The sequence below is a fragment of the Vombatus ursinus genome, unplaced genomic scaffold (genome assembly GCF_900497805.2).
Source record: "Vombatus ursinus unplaced genomic scaffold, bare-nosed wombat genome assembly UNPS02014791.1, whole genome shotgun sequence".
Taxonomy (NCBI): Eukaryota; Metazoa; Chordata; class Mammalia; order Diprotodontia; family Vombatidae; genus Vombatus; species Vombatus ursinus.
The window spans coordinates 48,408,452-48,430,281 of record NW_020954569.1 but is presented as its reverse complement, the minus strand read 5'-3'; the positions used below and the strand labels follow the sequence as shown (position 1 = coordinate 48,430,281).

At 38.2% G+C, this 21,830-nt stretch overlaps 1 protein-coding gene across 2 annotated transcripts in view; it reads left to right on the top strand.

Moving 5' to 3' along the window:
- PLEKHG4B (pleckstrin homology and RhoGEF domain containing G4B) overlaps positions 1–21,830 on the top strand; it is a 192,847-nt gene that overhangs the window by 102,973 nt on the left and 68,044 nt on the right. For both annotated transcript variants that reach the window (XM_027869104.1, XM_027869103.1), the window contains exons 4-6: positions 8,501–8,707; positions 8,978–9,101; positions 15,128–15,221. In XM_027869104.1, coding sequence (XP_027724905.1) covers positions 8,501–8,707; positions 8,978–9,101; positions 15,128–15,221 — 425 coding nt within the window. The remainder of the gene's footprint in view (positions 1–8,500; positions 8,708–8,977; positions 9,102–15,127; positions 15,222–21,830) is intronic.

Below are 21,830 nucleotides of genomic sequence, written 5' to 3'. Positions count from 1 at the left end.
AGGCCAGAGGAATACCTGCACTCTCCTGTTCTGGGCATGAACTGACTCAAGAAGCTCACACAAACACAAAATCTCAACCATTTCTCTTAGAACCCTACTGTAAGGCAAGAGACAAGGTCAGAAAACTCCAGACTGAAAACAGTCTGTGGTTCTCAGGAGTGCTTCTCGGGCAAGCACAGGGAGGGTCTCGCAGCTGGTTTCCTGGGTTGAAAAGCTTTGTTTTCAGATCAAGTTGAGTCAGTGTTCATTTGTGGTCTGACTCAGAGACAGCTTTTGAGCTCTTTTGATCCTTAAACCAATAATGCATTGCTTTGTTTTTGTGTGGTATGAAGAATGCTGTGTGTTTGCTATCCTCTTGGCACTTTCACCAAAACAAGATGTCATGAGACTATCCCAGGGAGTCTCTTTTTTATTACTGTAAATAAGGCATTAATTGATGGCTCCAGCCCCTGGAACTATCTCTCAGAGACACAATTGTTGATTTCTTCATCGTAAAGGACTATGAACATGAAAAGCCTTACCTGAGTACCTATGGGCACCAGTCACGGGGCAGGTAAGTATCAGCTATCTAAAACTGGATTGCAGCCTCCATTTTCTGAGATGCCAGCCAATCATGCAGCCCTTGTCCCATTTATAGCATCATTGTCAGGGACTGGGAGGAAGCAGGACTGAACAAAGCAGAGAAGACAGGGCTGGGCATTGGTCTAGCCAAAAGAATTTGGCAGACAGTATAAGAGTAAAAGTCATGGTTTCAGGGCCAGAAAATCAATTAGCAAAGGAAAGGGTACTGAAGCCCAGGAGATGGAGCCAAGTCCTAGGTCTAGGAAAAAAGAGCAGCACATCCTCAAGTCAACATGTCCAAACAAAATTCATTTTCTTACACACACACTCCCACTCAACTCCCCCTCTTCTAAATTCCCCTATTATGGAACCATTAACTCCCGTTTGCAATCTTGGAGACATTCTCAACTCTTCACTCTCCCCACTTCACATAGCCAATCATTTGCTAAACCTTATCAAGCCTGCCTCCACAACATGCCTGGCATCTGCTCTGCTCTCACCTGGCTACCTCCCAATCAAGTCTCTCACCACCTCTCACCTGAATGATTGGAAGAGCCTCCTGGTCTCTATGCCTCAAATCTCTCCTTCCTCCAGTCAAACCTTCACACAGCTGCCAAGGTGATATTCCTGTATCTGATGAAACCATAAAACCTTGAAATATTGAAGTCAAATGTTTTCATTTTATTCTTGATCTTTAGTTCAACAGATAATGGATGCCACTGGCCATTCCAGAGGGAATGAGTTCTAGCAGGCAGGTGTAGTGCCCCTCTCATCCAGTTAGCTGCCAAACTTTATCAAGTCTACCTCCATAATGTTTCCTGTATCCTTCCCCTTCTCGGTCAAGACAACCCTCCTAGCTCAGGCCATTATTCTTCTCATCTATACTATTACAATGTCCCCCTACTTGGACAGTTTGCTGGATCCTCCTCCACATTATGCCCTGTAACCATAAGTGTCCCTCAGGGCTCTGTCCTGAGCCCTCTTCTTGTCTCCCTCTATGCCACTTCATTGGTGATCTCATCAGGTCCCTTGGATTTAATTTCCATGTGTATCCTGATGATTGTCAGATCTACCTACCCTGTCCTAACCTCTCTGCTGACCTCTATTCTCCCATCTCCAACTGCCTTCCAAACACCTTGAGCTAAATGTCCGGTAGACATCTTGAACTCAACATGCCTGAAATCAAACTCATCTTTCCTCCTAAGCAGCTTCCCCACCGTCTTCCCAATTACTTCAGAGGGCAACAGCATGTTCCCATCAGGCTCCCTCACCTGGGAGTCATCCTGGATTGCTCACTATCTCTCACCCTCCATATACAAGCTTTTGCCAAGATTATAGATTTCACTTTTGAAATATCTGTCAAATATACCCCATTCTCTCCTCTAACACTCCCACCACTCTAGTGCGGGACCTCATCACCTTATGCCTGGATTACTGCAATAACCTGTTTGTGGGTCTGCCTGCCTCAAGTCTTTCCCCGCTCTAATACATTTTCCATTCCACCACCAAAATTTTTCCTAAAGCACAGGTCTGACCATGTCACTCCCCGTACTCAATAAACTTCAGTGGCTCCCTATTACCTCTAAGATAAAATACGAAATGCTCTGTTTGGCATTCAAAGTTTTTAATAATCTATCTCCTTCTACTTTTCCAGGCTTATTATACTTCATACCCTTCTACATATTCTTCAGTCAGGTGATACTGACTGTGTGCTGGTTAGATTGTGAGCTCTTTGAGGGCAGAGACGTGTCTTTTGCCACTTTTTGTATCCCTGGGGTTTAGCGCAGTGCCTGGCACATAGTAGGAATTTAATAAATATTTATTGACTGACTACAAATGAGGAAATGGAAGACAAGGAGGTTTATGTGACTTGCCCAAGGTCACATAGTTATTAAAAGTCAGAGGTAGGATTCAAACCCAAACCCTCTGCCTCCCAAACTATTCCTATAGATTTCCTTCTAGCTCTAGGTCTTCAATCCTTGGAATTAAGAAACAACAGGTATTCCCTGGGCAAGTCACTTAATCCCAATTGCCTAAAAAGAAAAAAAGAAAAAAAAAAGAAACAACAAATAAAACAAAAAAGGGTTTATTCTGTGTCGCTTTTCATATCAGTCTAAATTGTTTCAGTGCTCTAGCTTTCTTCCTAACTCCCTCATTTATATTCTTGGTCACACAACCAGTTTGTATCATCAAAGGTGAGACTCAACCCCACCCAAGACCTCCTGATTCCAAGGCCAGCTCTCGCTGTCCACTATGCAACATCGATTGCCATTGTTATAGAAAAAGCAGGTCTGTTCTATTTCCGGTGGTTAGAGAATGACTAAATAAAGCAGAGTAGGATGATATGAGGGAATATTATATTTTTATAAAAATGGCTGAGTGGTTAAAAGGCCCACCTGGAAGTCAGGAAGATAGATTCAAATCCTTTTTCTGACACACACTACTGACCTTGGGCAAGTTATATGACCTCTCAGTACCCCAGGCACCTCTCTAAGACTGTAAGTGTTGAATGCTATCTGCATCACTAGAAGGAGTTTTCACTTCAGAATTACATGAAATCACAGGTATAAAGCAAATATATAGATATAGACAGATATAGGTCTCTATCTATATCTAGATTTATATATATATATATCTAGATATATATGCAGATAGATAGATATATGCAGATAGATATATACAGATAAATACACACACATGTATGTGTGTGTATGTATACATATATATATATATATCTCCTTTTTTATGATAGTATATCTGATTATATTACCATATCTGATTCTTCAATCACTGGAAATATAACAAAGCTCATATTTCAAGATGATAAAGTGAGTTCTTAAAAGTATTAAAGACACAGTGGGTAGAGCTCCAGCCTTGGAGTCAGGAGGACCTGAGTTCAAATCCAGCCTCAGATGCTTGACACTTACTAGTGGTGTGACCCTGGGCAAGTCACTTAACCCCAAGTGCCTCACCAAAAAAAAGCAAAAAAAAAAAGTATTAAAGACAAGTCCTAAGCAGTAGCTGACTTAGCAATCGAAAATATAATTTAGTCCAACCCTGCCATTATCTTCAGACTTTGATTAGAATTTTCCTTTTTAATTCACCCTTATCTAGGTACAAATCCCACCTGGACCTTGCCAGTCTCCTGGGGTTTTACTTGGCTGCTTCCTTCTGTTGTCTAAAAGTTAGGCAATTACAGGAGACAGAGTCAGTCTGTTTTAGGCTATTTGTTGTTGTTCAGTCATACCCAATTCTTCATGAGCCCATGGAACTTACTGTCCATGGGCTTTCTGCTGTTGTTTGTCATTTCCTTCTATAGTTGATTAAGGCAAACAGAGGTTAAGTGACTTGCCCAAGGTTATACAGCTAGTGGTGTCTGAGTCTGGGCTTGAACTCAGGTCTTCTTGACTCTAAGTCTAGTGCTCCATCCATTGAGCCACCTAGCTGCCTCTTTTAGGCAATAGATCCCTCGGCATTGCAGAAGCAAAAAGGAGCCACACAATAAAAACATAAATTCCTCAAAACAGATCCTCTCCAGTCAGAAGAAAGCTTTACTTTACTTTACTTTTAAAGAGTTTAACATCCCCTCCTTCTGCTATTTGTTTTTTACCCGGAGCTAACAACAACAGCAATAACTCATTTTATTTAAGAGTTTGAAAAGCATCCAAATGTCCAAATGAGATAATGTTTTTAAGTGCCTAGCAAAATGCCTGACACATAGTAGGTACTTAACAAATGCTTCTTCCCTTCCCTTTCCTCCTCTTCCCTTTCCCCCACTTTCCTTACAACAACCCTTTGGGGAAATACTACGAATATTTGCAGATCCCGACTCCCCTACTACATCTATTCCAAGTCCATTATTTTGCAGATAAAGAAACTGAAACCCAGAGAAGTTAAATGACTTGTTCAAGGTCATCTCGGTAGTAAGTAGATTTAAACTCAGACCTTCTGACTATAGATTTGTTATTCTTTCCATCGTATCAAACTGCCCTTCTTCTCGCATTTCCCATGACTCCTCACATTCATCATTTCTTATAGCAAAATAACATACCATTCATTCACATACCAGAATTTGTTCATCCATTGTCTGAGAGACGGGTACTCACTCTGTTTCTATTTTTTTGATACAACAAAAAAGTTCTGGTATGGATATTTTAGTATATATAGGATCTCTCTTTCTGTCATTGACTTCCTTGGGGCATACACAATCCATATGCTCTATTCCAAAAGAAAAAAACAGTTAACTTTCGAAGGTTCCCCCCTCTCTATTAGTTTGGAGCTAATTAATTTAGAGATGGCACAGTGGATAGAGTGGCAGGCCTGGAGTCAGGAAGATTCGAGTTCAAATCCAGCCTCAGATATTTACTAGCTATGTGACCCTGGACAAGCCACTTAACCTTGTTTGCCTCGGTATCCTCACCTGTAAAGTGAGCTAGAGAAGGAAATGGCAAACCACTCTAGAATCTTGGCCAAGAAAACCCCAAATGGAGTTATGAAGAGTCAGACAGGACTGAAAGGACAGAACAACAACAATACATTATCTTACTAATCCATTCTGGGAATCTACTATTTACTTATCTCTGACCCAAAGACCTCAATTACCTCAGGCAGGATAATGCTGATACATGCATGAATCACTGAAATCAGAATGCCATTTTCTGGTATCTTGCAGTCTACTTAACATTAACCATACATATAAGTAAATACCATTGTTCTTGGGAATGTTAATTAAGTCTTCATGAACTTTCTCACTCCCTGGGTTGGGGACCTTTTGTCAGTCTACTATTTCTAAAGTCAGCCCACTATTTCTAAAATGTCTCACCCGGGTGATGCTATCGGTGTACAGAACAATGTCTATTAACAAGTGTCTGCCCCCTCACTGAAACTCTGCTTCCCCTGCATTTAGTCTGCCAATGTGTGCTTTCTGAGGGGCCAAACCAAAAAGTGATCACACAAAGAGATGGGAGTTAGATGGGGAAAGGCCCAAATGAGGATTATCTACTTTCCTTCTAATTTCCTTATGAATGAAAAAGTATGTGAGCAATGTATTCGCTCACCCATAAGCCAGGTCTGAAGTAACTCAGAGGCTAAGGATAACTTTTAACAAAAGCAGCAAATCCAACCTACAGCTACTAAATGAAGCTCACTGCTATCACGTAGCACTTCCTCTCAAGGATGCTGATGATGAGAGGCAGGATCTTGAGCTATGCTCTGTTGAGTGTTGGGATGGTTACCTTTGATTTTCACTCCTTGGTGGAGACCAGTTCCCTACTAGAGTTGGCTCTAGTTAAAAAGTGTTATAGTCACAAGAACTATAGAATGCAGAGATAGTAGGATTTCACAGATTGTAGAGTCTAATTCCCTCATTATACAGATGAGGAAAATGAGGTCTGGAGAGGTGAAGGGACTTGTCCAAGACCATGTGGGTGGTTAGTAGCAGAGTTTGCCTTTGCATGGGTTCTTTCATTCCTCTTTCTACCGCTGTAACCTGCATCATTCTTCATGTGATGATCTCTCCTTGGATCATTGGTAACTCAGTTAAGCCAGTAATTTATAAAATTATTTTCTCTTGCCATGGCACTTCAGAAAAGGAAAAATAAAGGGAAATTGTACCAAATAGGCACTTGGCAAATTTTGTTGAATTGTGGTAGAGTGGGAAAAGAACTTTGACTCTAGAATCAGAAGTTGTTGTTGCTCAATTATTTTTCAAGTCATATCGGACTCTTCGTGACCCTGTTTGGGGTTTTCTTGGCAGAGATACGGGAGTGGTTTGCCATTTCCTTTTCCGGCTCATGTTATAGATGAGGAAATGGAGGCAAAAAGGGTTAAGTCAGAAGACCGGGGTTTGAATCCAGCCTTTGAGTGCTTGTTAGCAGTGTGACCTTTGACGAGTCTTTTCACCTCCCTGGGCATCACTGTCCACATCTGTAAGAAGAGGAGAGGTGGACTAGATGGCCTCTGGCATCAATTCTAGCTCTATGTCTACGAATCTTTAATAACAAAGTCTTTATACAACTTTCTCTATTACGTAGGACATTGTGTGTCATTGTTCGGGCATAGTTCCATTTCTAGCTAATTTATTCTAATTTTATATAAAAATATGTACATATATTTATGTTTAATAGATTTCCTGATTTTTATCCTAATTTTATATAAATACATGTACATATCTACATATTTATATTTAATATATTTCCTGATTTTTATCCTAATTTTATATAAATATATGTACATATCTACATATTTATATTTAATATATTTCTTGATAGGTTACTTTTCTCTCTCTTCCTACCACCACCACCCTAGTGATTTATTGCCCAGATCTTTCCAACTCCAGTTTCAGGTTCACTATTCTCCTCCTCCCAACCCCCAATTAATACTGGACAACATTTCCAGGCTAAGCTTTCTGCACAGATCTGATAATGTCCCTTCTCTACTCAAAACCCTTTAACTGCTTATTGAAGAACGTCCACTTCCTTCATCCTGGAATCCAAGGCCTTCTACAATCTAGCGCAAGCATTATCTTACATACCTCCTTCCAACCCCACTTTCTGTCCTCTCAGATTCTACCATCCATTGTGCCTCAAACATGCCCTATGTTTCCCCAGTTCCCAGGCTTCACAGATGAATTTACCTATGTCTGGAGCACCCTGTCCCTGCCATGTATATCTCGATCTGTTGAAATTCTACCCATCCTTCCCTAATCAAGTCAAAGGCCATCTTCTCCATATGGTATTCAATGATCTTCCCAATCAGACCTTACTTAGGTTCTACAAAGCATAAAAGGTCAAAAATGAAATCCTCTCCTAAGGATGTTTATACTCCACTTGGAAATTTGGTACATGTATAGATAAGCATAATACAAGTTAGAGAATGAAGAGGGGCAAGGGAGAGATCAAAGTGTTCTAGGAAAAGTTGTGGAAATATGCGTGGACTTATTGGTTGAATGTGTTATGCACTTATTATGTTCATTGTATGACATATATTTTGTTTAAAGATTTTATCTCCCTTACAAAATTCTAAGTAATTTGAGAGGAGGGACCATGTCTTAATTCATCCTTGTATCTCTGCCAGCATCTGGGAGAGTGTTCCACACTTACAATTTATTGAATTTAAATAAAATTTTAATTCAAGAAAACATTAGCTCAAATGTGACAATATTTTGTGAACTGTAAAGTGCTATATGTTTATAAATGTCAGTTATATAAAAACCTGAAAATAGATTAGAGAGTGATTATTCATATTAAAAAAGAGTCTTCACTTTGCAAAATGTTTTACTGTAGGGTTTGTTTGTTTTTTTTAAGCAATGAGTTTCCTGGTACACTTAAAATAGTCTATGCTTTTAAATTTTTATTTATACCCAATTTTTTAGGAACATCTAATTAAGCAAACTTAATTTGGGGCAGATTGTCATAATGAATAAAAAAAAAAACATTAATTAAGCATTTACTATGTGCCATAAACAGTGCTAAGCAGTGGGGATACAAAAATATAAAACAAGACAGCAATCTCCACCCTCAATGAGCTTGTGTTCTAATAGAGGAAGGCAGCAGGTTCAGTGGAGTGGTTGCAAAGGAAGTATTTTGGTCTAGGAAATGAGATAGTGAGTTGAGTCACAGGACAATTGACTACCAATAGAATTGATTTGATGACTGTTCCCAGAACTAGAAGAGGAAACAGGGCAGGTAGCTGCAGTGACATGGCATAGCATGGTGAGTCAAGGTCAGGACAGGTAGCATGAATTCTCACTAGTGAGAAATAAGATCTGGACCTGCCCTATGAGAGGTGGTACGTGGAGTGCAGCAGCATGGTATGACGCTGGCCAAAGAACCATCTGTAAATCTCTATTTTCTTGAGCATGTTTTTTAACTTGTACCCATTGTAAAAGCCTTTAACCAGAAAGAAAAAACTTTCAACCACCTCTCTCTCATTTGACCAGATGTTCTTCAGAGTACAACTGTAAGAGATGCAAATAACAGCTTCCAAAGCCATGAGTCCGACACATTTTCAAACGTTTCCCCTGAATCGCTGCCCTGTGAGAGTGAACCATTGTCTACAAACACAGGAGACTTCTATCACAAGCTGCCCAACCAGTTACTTGAAATCAACCAGGAATTACTTCAGTCAGGAATCATTTCCATCCCTGGTAAGTTACATCCAAATTCCTATCCCCACAAGGACCTTCTAAAGCATGCCAGTCTCTTCAGTCCAAGCCAAGCCACACACATTAGATGTTATCAAAACTATTTTACAAACGCTCGTATTTACATTCCGACTGATTAGCTCCCTGCTGTTGTTGCTCACTACATCTCACGCAAAGCCAAGAACAGTATCCAGGCCAGAATAACACTGCGTCTCTCCATTTCCTTGTCACCTGTTACACAGGTTTCTCAAAGGTGGCTCTTTGTTTTTGCAGGGACCAGAGACCGTAATGGGAGGGCAGTGGTACAGGTGTGCACCAGAAGTGCTTTCTGGTCAAAGGAGCAGTCTTCAAGCAGTGAGCTCACCCGCCTTTTGATGTACCTCTACAGCATCCCCAGGTCAGGCCTCACTTCAGAGCCAGCTTACTTTTCTGCTTTCAGATTAAGATGTGATGGCATGGTCTGAGAAAGCCTTTTGTTTATTTATGGAGTTTTCCTTCCTTTCCAGGCATAATAAAATGCAAATTTCATTCAAAATCATGATCAGTAGTTGGGTTGATTCAACCTTTTAGCCTTGTCTTCTAATAAAATCCATGTAATTCCCTGGTTTAAATACAGAGATGCTGCCATACACTCATGTGTCTGGATACATTTGGACCAGGCACAATAGAAAAGGAAGTTACTATTGGTATTCAAGGCCTTCCATAATCTGGCCTCAACCTTATTTCCTGCTACCTTCTGGCACAAACTAGCTGGGGAGACAAAACTAACACATGAAACAGTTTAACGTGGAATTGTGGAAAAAATAAAATATATTAAATTTTTAAAAAGAATCTGGTCAAATAAATATGCTTCTTCTTAAAAAGAAGATGAAAAAAAGAATCATCATCACTATCATCATCCTAGGCAATAATAAGCCAAACATGACATACTCATTCCTGCCATCAGAGATTTGCAGTTTTCTTCTCTCACTTCCCCCTCTTTTATCTTTCTAAATTCTTCCCATCCTTCAAGACTCTGCTCCAATATCACCTCTTTTGAGAAGCCTGCCTTGACTACTCTTGTTCCTCATGATCTCTTTTATCTTAACTCTTAATGTGTTTACTACCACATAGTTTTAAATTTATTTTTTCTTATGAACTTAGACCTTAACAAACATAAGTATTTCCATATATAAAGAAAGATATGAATGTTGTTTATAAATCTGTGAATGCATACATCCTTCTTTCCCATTTCATGTATTAGTTTTGCCTCCCCAATTAGTTTATAAGTTCCTTAAGACAAGGAGCTATACCTCATACTTCTGTGTATCTTACAGTGCCCCCAGCACAGTGCCAAGCAGCTAGCTGGTGCTGAATCAGTAATTATTTCTCAATTGAGACAATTGGAGCCAACCTATGCATGAGAGAGAGATACTAGAGAGGCCAATTCTTGTGGGAAGGAGTATTATTGTGTGCCTGACCCATTTGATACCCTGTCAATCTGTTTAAAAATGGACTCCACCTGCATAATTAAAACAAAATTCCAGACCCTCTACAATGGCCCACTTGTTTTAGACAGTGTTTGGTGCAAGGGGTCTCAGTATAATAAAGATATTTTAAGTTTATTATAAGGACTTTAGATTTTAGACCAATAAGAAGCTTTGATCCACCCCTTGAATACCTCAGCTTTGGGTCCAATGACTTTCAAAATAAATCTTGGTGCCCGTTGGCCAAAAACCAAAATGATGATTATTAATGATTCTTATCCATGCAATATATACATGGCTGACATGTTTATATATGTGTGTATATATCTATATCATATATAGATATATACACACACTTATGTATATATACATGCATGAAGGTCAGCCATATACACTTCCCTAGATAAAAGATCTTGGGTTTCCATTCATATCTCTTTAGTACTTGTTTTTATGGCAGAATCCTAACATACTTTTTATTTTCCCAACTCACTGGTAGACCATCCAATTTTTGGCTGACTTTCAGGTCCTTTCCATCTCAGTTTGGATGGAAGCCAAATAGTCATGAGTCTTTTCTCTCTTGTTCCTAGGTATTATATAGACTTGATATGAGTCAAGATATCATTTTGTCACTCTCTCAAGAGTGTTATGAATCAGGTTAGGGTCAGTGGTCATGTAGACAATTCCTTGTTTCTAGGATCATAGGATCTAGAACTACAAGGAACATTAGAAAGCACAACTCCCTCATTTTACAGATAAGGGAAACCAAGGCTGAGAATTTAAGTGATTTGCTCAAAACGACACAAAGAATAAGAATCAAAGCCAGTTCCTGTGACTGTGAATTCCTGCTCAATGTTGTTCTAAACCCTGTCCATCTAGATTGTTTTACTCTTGAATACCCAGCACCTAGAACAGTGTCTGACATGTATTAGATGCCTAATAAATGCTTGTTGATTAACTGATTTATTGTATTGAGACTGCTATTGCAAAATTACTTCACATGTTTGGATCTCCTTTGTTTACATACTTTTTACTAAATCTTCTAGTCTTTATGCCAGATTGCTCCATGGGTTTCTAGGGCATTCTTCCAGATCTCATCTTTTCTAAGATGCCAAGTTTTTTTTTCTTCTTTCTCCCTCTCTTAGGTCCTTTTCAAAACACTTTAAATTTATTTTCTTGGGAGTATACAAAAAGTTTCCTTATAGTTAAAACCAGGATCTTTCTGTCAAGCATTTGATCTATAGTTTGGTTAAAAGCTTTTCTTAACTAAAAAAACACTGTTAAATGGCCATGGGAGAGTCTAACATGTTAGAGTATGGAGAAACACAAGAGAAGATTCTTTTAAATGCATGCCATTTCTAAGATGGTCTTAGCAAATGATCTCTGGGAGACTTTCCACAAGTGCATAAACTACAAGTACACGTATTTAAATTTTTTTAATTAGATGGAATCTTAATTTTCATTTAGTATAACCTTATAGTTATGACAAGTTGGCTGCCTGACCATCAACATGGTATTGTGGATAGAAAGCTGGCCTCATTCATTATCAGAAAGACCTGGGTTCAAGGCTCTACTCCAACAAATACTACTTTGTGACCCTGGCCAAGTCACCTAACTTTTCCATATCCCTAGATCAGTTTCTAATGATGTAAGTTGAAGAGCATATGACTGTCTGGATCAGGAAAGGAAATTCTTCACCAGGACCTCCCTATAGAAATGAAATAACAGATCTGGACAAAAGCAAACAAACAAAAAAAAGCCCAAGCTGCTTAAAGATTGATCTGTTAGCAGTTCTATCGGCAAAATAAGCTGAAGTCTGTATGCCTCCCATTTCTACTCATGGGTCTTTGTTCTAGGAACAATGATTTACATACAATGAATGGATTTACACAGAATAACTTTAATATCTCCATCAAAAGGCAGTTCTTCAAATATTCAAAGATAACTTCCTGTCTTTTCAAAGTCTTCCCTTCTCCAGAAGGAAAAACTTCCATCTAGTTTCTTCAAGCAGTCCTTATATGACATGGTTTCCACATATTTTACCATCCTAGGCATCTTCCTCTAGAAGCATTGCAATAGTTTCATGTAATATCTGAGTTGGAACAGACTTCAGAGGCAACCAAGTACAACCCATACCTGAATAAGAACTCCCTCTACAAAATAGCAAACAATTGATCATGCTGGAGGACTTCTATTAGGATGAAACCCATTCTCTTGTGAGGGAAGCCGTTCCACTTTGGGATAACTCTAGCTTCTGTTCCTATAGGTACGGACATAGACATGTAGCTATAGACACAGGGCTAAGTAGGTATGGATTTTAGCAGTGGTTTTGATGTTTTAGGCTCAACTGCCTCTTTCTTTCAAAAGTGGAATAAAGCATGTGACTTCCAGAACATTGTAACATGGCTGCATTTCTGCAAAATTAATTAGTGAATCAAAGGCTGAAGTCTTTATACAATTGATACTTTTATTGAATTCACAACTCTCATTACCAAAATGACATTAAAAAATGTTTCCATTACTCAGAACAGGCCGCCAAAACATCCAGCTTCTCTAAAACTAACAAAAGAAATTGTTTATTCCCCAGCTGAAAAGATGCCTGTTAGGTAATTGGTGAAGAGATGTCTCTAGTATGAGAAACTATAATCTGAAGACTTAATTTCCATTTTTCCTTTTAAATAGAGAAATGTTCTGATACATTTTCTTTCAAATATCCTTGCTGTCTTTAAAATGTCACTTGCTGGCTTGCTGATATGACATAAAATCAGAGAAGTTCCCCAGTCTTTCATCTCAATCAAGAATCCTTTTGCAGCATCACAAAAGTACGGCCATCCAATCATTGTTCACAGACTTCAAGTGAAGGCGAGTGTGCTCACTGTGCCTCTTCTGTTATTGGACAACTCTAATTATTAAAAGGAGGCTCATTGGATAAAGCACTGGGCCTGGAGTCAGGAAGACCTGAGTTCAAATCCAGCCCCAGACACTTAATAGATGTATAACCCTGGGCAAGTCACTTAACCTCTTAAACCACTGGAGAAGGAAATGGTAAACCACTCCAGGTATCTTTGCCAAGAAAACTCCAAGGACAGTACTGGCATGCTACATACAGACATGGTCCACAGGGTCACAAAGAGTCAAGAGGACAGAACTGAACAACTGAACAACAACAATTGATAAAAAGTTGTTCTACTTCCAATTTCTACCCACATCACAGAACACACTCCCACAATAGGCTCTTAATAAATAATTGTCGAGTTGCATTGTTTTTACAGTCAGAGTTTCACATTTTTTAAAACAGTGGTCAGTTTGAACATAACTCTCGTCTTATCTAATTTAGTTCGTTTCCACACATACTTATATGGTACCTACTATTTTCTAGGTACTGTGTTAGGTGCTGAAGATACAAAGACAAAAATAAAGTTCTCCCAGCCTACAAGGAGCTCACTTTCTACTAAACAATTTCATATCTTTCCATTATTTCTCCTAACATATTATTTTCTCCACTCTTCACCATACTGACCCTACTTCTTTGGACAAACTCTTATTGGTCAATGTCCATTTTTTAAATTTAGCAACAAAAATTGAATACAGTATCCAAGATTTGGTTCAACAAGCCCCAAGAGTAGCAAACCTCTTTCCCAGCCTTCTGGATCTGGATACTCTGCTTTTATTAATGCAACTAAAAAATATGGCTTATTTTTAGCAGTTGCATAAAACTTTTGATTCCTATTGATCATTTTATGCCTATTATTAATGCAGTAAAATATCATAATTATAAAAATAATAGTTTCATCAGTTAGATCTAAAGGAGTCTCCTCAGAAAATTAACATTTTATAAATCTAAGTTTCAGCATCTAAAATGTACTAGCTGACTCAAAAAAAAATCTGACATAAAAATGTAATATTTTAAAAAATACTTAACGGAGTAAAATATTGACAAGTTCCAGAGCAGAGGAATCTTATCCAAAGATCTTTGTTACATTTTTGTGTCAGATTTTCCTGAGTTGTTACAAAGTTCTTTTTGAAAAACTCAAACTCTGTCTCAGATGAACTAAGGGGAAGATAAGGAACATCCATGCAGGATGCATGGCCAGGAAAATCTAGATGAAAGGATAGTTAGGAGATCAGTCAAGGAATAGAGGCAGCAATAAAAAAAGAGAGAAAGACAAGAAGGCTAGCCAACCCAACCCCCCAAACTCTAGGAACCCATTAGAGAGGTAGTTAAGAAACCCTCATATAGGTTTGTACCAGCTATGAGAGTTGATCTCCCTTGTCCCCAAGGTCTTATCTCTCAGAGCATTATTTTCTATTATCTTCCTTACCTCTGGAAAAATCAGTGAGTAAAGGTTAGGTCTTGCTAAGATCTTCTTTCTCAGCACTGCCAAGATAAACTTTTTTGTCCAATAGTAAATAATAATGCATGGCACATACTAAGCTCTTATTAAATACTTCTTGATTAATGCTGATAATAATATAGCTAACATTAAACAGTGTATTAATGTTTGCAAAATGCTTTACATGTGTTATCTCAGTTAATATATTATTTGTTTTGAAAAACCCAAAGACAAGTCTTTGCTTTTTTGTTTCATATTTAATTTATTTGACAGTGCTAAGTATATTTTCTGCTTTGTATAAGATTTTTTAAAGAGTAACCATAGCAATGTTGTTAATAATCATCAATGTAATACAAGGTCTCAGCTTGCCCTAGAATCAGCTACTTGACAAAATTAACTGATTAAACCTGAATAATAATTTTAATTTGAATATAATTTCATTTCTTGGGAAAAGAAAGGGACGAAAGGAGATTTTGAGTATCTAGAAATCAGTAGAATCACCAAGTTTTAGAGCCACAAATGACCTTAGAGATCACTTTAGTCTTATTGAAATGTTAGCAATAACCTTTCTTGCTAAGAAATTTTAAATGTACCATTTAAAAGTTAACCTGCTTTTCTTTTTACAGGAAGGAGGTGCGGGATCTGGGACTGGTCATCTTAGTGGAGGCGCGGAAATGCCAGCCTGTGCCTGCTTTCTTCAGAGCTGTCACAGCATTACAGGTGTGTTTGTTGCCCTCATCCTTTGTTGTTGTTTTAAAAGCCTTTGTTTTGCCTTCAGAATTAATTAAACTGCAGTTTACCTGGTAAAGCTTATGCTGTGCTCCAAGGGGAATTCTGGAGGAGGTGGGTAGAGAGGTTATCACTGATACTTTGAAATGAAATGTAAAGAATTGGAATGAGAGACCAAAAGGATATTGTATTTGTTCCAAAGTCAGATTTTTTTTTAAAAGAACAAAATAGAGCCAAAGTAGTCTCTTCTTGACATCATGCCAACACTAGCTACTGGAAAGAGAAAAAGAGATCCAGAAGTTATTGCAAAGATTCCATGGCATTTGATTTCATCAGTGGCCACTAGGATAACCTTTGGTTTTAGTAGTAACTGAAAGAAAAACAAACAGCAGGTCAGAAAGTTCTCTGGTGATGGATCATGTGATCTAGTTGGAGCATCAAGAATGCTGCTCGTTTGCTCTGAGAAACTATAAGTTCCATCGGGGTCAGGTTGATATAAAAACTAAAAAATTCTGGGAGTCTTGACCTCATTTTCTTATTTACTTTAATACTCCAATACTTCAAGGCGACTCACGAAAGAGTTTTGTTTTGTTTTGTTTTGTTTTTGCTCCTTCCCTGGAATGTGGAAGGGGTTGAATGGCTGGTAGCCTTGGTTGATGTCAACTTGAAAGGAGGTCTCCAGCAGAGTGCATAGTGGATCTATGCTTGGCCCTGTGCTATTGAACATTTTTTTATCAATTGGTGAAAGATATAGATGGCATCTTTATCATACTTGCAAATGACACAAAGCTGGACAGGATAGCTATCACTCTGGGTGACAATCAAGATCCAAAAAGATCTTGAGACTATTTGGCCTAATTTAATAAGGTGTAGTCTAATTGGGATAAAAGAAAAATCCAACATAAGTACCCAGTGAGCGAAGTTTGACTAAGCAATAATTCATTTCAAAAAGATGTGAGGGACATGTATAACCTTTATCAAATTGCTTGTCTTCTCAATGAGGGGAGTAGGGAGGGAGGGTGAGAGAATCTGGAACTCAAAATTGTAAAAAAAAAATGTAAAAATTGTTTTACATGTAATTGAAAAAAATAAAATATTTCAATATAATTTTTTTTTAAAAAATCAAAGATAAAAAAGATTCAGGTTAGTGGGATATATTTGAGGCAACAGAATGCAATTTTACCCTATATTAAGAGAGGAATGGAACCAAGACCATGGAGTTCTTGCCCTGGTTGGGCCACACTGTACTCCATTCTGAGTTTTGCATTTTAGGAAAGACATTGATAAACTAGAAAGTAGCCAGAGGTGGATAACCAGGATATTGAAAGGCTTGGGATTAATGCCATATGGGAAACTTTGGAAGTAACTGGAAGTGTTCAGACTAGAGAAAAAACCTTAAAGATGTAAGATTGCTCTTTTCAAGTCCTTGAAAAGCTACCATGTGGATGAAGAATTCAAGTTTTGCTTCACTCCACAGAGCTGAGCTATGATCAAAGGCTGGAAGTTACAAAGAAATAATTTGGGGTTTTCCTTACGGAAAAACTTAGTAAGAACTAGAGCCATTCAAAAGGGCTGCCTTCATAGACAGCAGGGTCTCTTTACTTGAAATTTTAAAGTAAAGGCACGTCTTGTATGTTATAAAAGGGATCCTTTTTCAGATATACTTTGGACCATATGACCATTGAGGTACTTTCCATTGGTGAGATTCTATGATTCCATGTTGTGGTGGTGGTAGTGGTGGTTTCTATGTGGTCCTTTCTTATTTCATCAGGCATTTTCACATTTGTTATATCATTTTATCAATATGACCACCCAGTAAATTAGATGAGTGGGGAAGATATTAAAAATCACAGACCTTTAGAAAGGAACCTAAGAGGTCATATAATCCAAATTCCTCATTTTACAGGTGAGGAAAGTGAGGCCAAGTGGAAGGATAAGTGACTTTCCCAAGGTCACACAGCTCAGTGAATGAGACAAGATGGGACTATAACCTTAGTCTCCAGACTCCTAGCCATATGTTACCCCATCACTGATTCTTGAACTAGTTCTAGCATAAAGGAAATTTTTACCAGTCAACAAAAGTCTTAGCACAAAATGTTCTTAGGTCTTGAAACCTATGAACTTAAAAAACTAACTTCTTCCTCTCTTGGCAACCTGATGCTTGAACCACTGGCTTGCTCCCTCTCCTTAGTTCCTGGTTCCTACTACCGAAGTGTCCCCAGGACTGCAATGCTAAGACTTGTGGGCTAAGCAACCCATGGTGGCAAATTTAGACATTTTACTGATGCACAATGTTTTGGGGAGGTAGGAAACATAACCCTGGGCTGTTCTGCCTCTGGGGCACACGAACATAGCTGCTCTGCTCAGTGATTTATTTCCAAGGCTACCGGGGGATCAGGGCCAAGTGCTATTGTTCACATTCAATAGAAAAACTCCAAGTCTGGTTTCTGAGTCATAATAAATAGGCTTGAGAAGAATGGAGGAAATAAACAGTGGAAAAAGTAGGGAAAAAATCAAATTTTTATCTTTTAAATTACATCCAGTTCTATAAACAGATATCTAAGAGCTTACTATATCACAGTATCTTACAATTTCAGATCCTGAAGGGATTTCACAGGTCATCTATTCTAACCCTTACCTGACTAAGGATCTCCTTTATTATATCTCTGACAAATAGTCATCTAACTTCCATTTGAAAATCACCAGTAATGGAGAAATTCCTACTTCCTGAGGCAGTCTGTTGTACTTCTGGACAGCTATAAATATTGGGAAGCTTTTCTTTACAATGAAATGAAATTGGTTTGTATGTAACTTCTACTTTATGGAACCAAGCAAAACAATTCTAAACTCTATAGTGCATGACAGCTCCCCAGATACATAAAGACTACTAACTAATCACATCCCCTCTTAAGTCTACTCTTCCACAAATTCCTTGGGTCAAAAATACCTGAGTTCAAATTCTGCCTGAAATACTTACTAACTGTGTGACCTTGGACTAGTCAACTGATGTCTCTCAGCCTCCATTTCCTCATGGGTAAAATGAGGAGAATAATAGCACCCATCTCACAGAATTTTTGTGAGGATCAAATGATGTAATGTATAAAAAGCACTTTGTAAACCTTAAAGCATTATATGTTGTTGTTCAGTCACGTCCAACTCTTTGTGACCCCATTTGGGTTATTCTTGACAAAGATACTGGAGTAGTTTGCTATTTCCTTCTCCAGCTCATTTTGCGAATGAGGAAACTGAGGTAAAAAGAGTTAAGTGACTTGCCCAAGGTCACACAGTGAGTAAATATCTGAGGCCAGATTTGAACTCAGGAAGATGCGGCTTCCTGATTCCAGGCCCAGCACTCTATCCACTGCACCACCTAGCTGCCCAAAGCATTATATAGATGCTAGCTATTATTGTTGTTGTCGTTATAATTATTATTTATATAGAATGATCTCCATTCTTTTCACCGATGGTAACCCTCTTCTGGATACACTCCAACTTATGACATATTATAGATGCCAGTGGAGCAAGTCAACTGGTCATTGGTTACCTGTCTTTCTTGTTATGTAACTAGTCTACCTCTTTCTCCATTCACCAATCTCTGCCTATATCATGAGATCTCAACTCAAAATCTTCAAATGTGTCTGTAATCTCCTCAATGTAAATATTCTCCCTCCATCGATGAAAATCAAAACCTATCTATACCCTAGAAATTCACCACAGGCAATCTTTTGCCAGTCACCCCATCAGACTTCATTATGCTAAAATACAGAGCGTGGTGAATAAAGCATGGTTGGGCTTTTCACTTGATAGTCCTATGGTTTCTCAGCATCACTTGATTCACTTCCTTAGCAAATTCTCCTACTGGTACACATTCTCTTTATATATTATTCAACTGTACCCAACTTCCTTTTTGCTCCTTTATTAGCCTTCCATCGTCCTAGACCTGTGTTATAGCCAGTCTTGGGTAAGAAGGGCTTCAACTCCAGACATGAAGAACTTGGGATGGAAAAAAAAAAAGGGGAAATTGGTGTCCATTTAATGAAAATACTGGTCTAACTGAATTCATGAGAACATCTATGAAGATAACTATAGTGTAATTAGGTGACATGCTATTCCAGGAAACTTCGTGTGACTCTCAAAAGGCAGATTGTTTAAAGAGTCTTTTATTCGTATTTTATTCATTTATTATGAACATGTAATCCCAGAGAAAAAAGACACACAAGAAAAAGGACATAAAAGTGAACTAGAACAGCCCTTGAGAAAAGTCATTTGTCTTGTATTTTTCCCTTGTGACTTAAAAAAAAGATACAAACAACTGTGATCCTGCTTTGTTTTACTAGAATGATATCCCTTCCTTCTCCCACCCCCCAAGGCCTCCTAAAACAACAATAAAATAAACAAATAAAAAAATTCTAGTTCATTGAAATGTATTATTTCCACAGCATTCTCAAAATATGGGGAAAAAGTGATTTTTGGTCATTTTCATTACATTGTAATTTACTGCTGCAAAACATTGAGAAGGCCATTTTGCACATTGTATTGTGGATGAAGGGAAATACTTCACCAGCCCCATCAAGTATAGTACCTATGGTGCTGATATCTGTAAGGACAATAGCCTCCTTGAATTATGAGAAGATAAAGTTTCCTTTATTTGTCCTCTGGCTACATGTAAGGTTCTGCAAAGAAAAACTCTTGTGTGCGTGTGTGTGTGTGTGTGTGTGTGTGTGTTTGAGAGTGTATATGTGCTTATATGTTTCAACTAAAGAATTAACATTTACTAATATTCACAGAAGGGAATAACAATGAAAATAAAATCATGAATCAAGGTCCTGTTTAGACTTCTGTTAGAGAATAATACAGAGTTCCCCAAAAGCCTTAGTGTGGTCTTTATCTAAAATCCTAAGTACAAGGTCCCGAGAGTGTGACTAAACAACAATTTATCTTTAAAAGATGGAAGAAAGAATTAGTGGAATATATTATGAGGCAACAGAATGCATCTAATGTATCTAATCCTTTGTTAACTTAAGTAGGCCCTTACAGAAAAAGTGTGGACTGTCTGGATCCTTGTCGAAATCCAAACACGTCATTTCACCCCTCGCGCTATTTGTGTGACCGTGGGCAAGTAACTGAACCTCCTAGGGCCTTAGTTTCCTCATCCGTAAAATGGAGGAGTTGGAGTAGATGGTTTCTGATATCCCTTCTCCCTCTAGCTCTATGATACTTTGATCATTTATCACTGATTACCAATTATTTTAAATAAGGTAGAAGACCCTACTAAAAGGGCTAGGCATTTAACCTCTCTGGGTCTCAATTTTCTAATCTATTAAAAAAGGGGTGATAGGGATAGAGAAGTAATGGGAGTGGAATGGATGACTGTTTAGGTGTCTTCTAGCCATAAATTCATCATACATTAAAATAATCATTTTATTCCAAAAAGCTGTGTCCTGAATTTCATCCTTAACTATATCACATGTATAGACATGCTTTCTGTGTAAATACACATGTACTGCTTCTTTGCTATAAACTATAATTTTGTGACAGTGAATTAAAGGAGAAATAGTATTTTGATTCCTATTGTTTAGGACAAAAGTTATATTCTAGCCAGTATCAGACATAAGAAAATCATGAGATTTTAGGGTTTTCCCCACACCAAATCATTCTTCCACCTTGCAAGATTTCTTTCCTTCCTTGTACCTTAAACTCTCTTTCCATTTCTTTGTGACTCTCTGAGGCAGGTAAGTCGACCAAGGGATAGAATGCTGGACCTGGAGTCAGAAGACCTGAGTTCAAATTTAGTCTCAGATACTTAGTGGCTGTGTAACCCTGGGAAAGTCATTTAACCATTTCAAGCCTCAATTTCCTCATCTATAAAATGAGGATAATAATATCATTTACTTCCCATAGTTGTTATAAGAACAAAATGAGCTATTTGAAAATAGCTTTGCCAACTTTAAAGTGCTATGTAAATGCTAGTTGTTGTTACTATCTATTATTATTATTATTTACCCCAAAGTCCAGAGTTCCTACACAAGTAATGAGTGCTGGACCTGTAGTCAGAAAGACCTAAGTTTAAATCCAGCCTCAGATATTTAATAGCTGTGTGAACCTGGGCCAGTCACTTAACCTCTGTTTACATTACTTTCTTCATCTATAAAATGGAGATAATAATAGCAGCTAGTTTCTGGGGTTATTGTGAGAACCAAATGAAATAATAATGTACACAGAGTCTGGCATTTAGTAGGTGCTCAATAAGTCATTGTGCTTCCCCAACCCCCCTAAATCTTCCACAAAGGATCTACTCTAAATCCTCTACAGAGGGTCCACTCATATTGGAACCCCTCCTCAAGACCCCTTGACATTGTATGGATAATGCCAGTAAAGCATATTGACTGCCCATTGGTTATCTGTCACTTTTGTTACACGACTGGCCCATCTTCTTTTCCATTCATACATATCTGGTTATATCAGGAGGGTTTAACTCACATATTCAAGTGGTTCTGTGATCTCATCAGAGTGGATGTCCCCACCTTCCACTGAGGGAAATCAAAACCCAATCATACATTCCCAACCTGTGCGCCTCTTGCCATGCCCTCCCATGAGTTT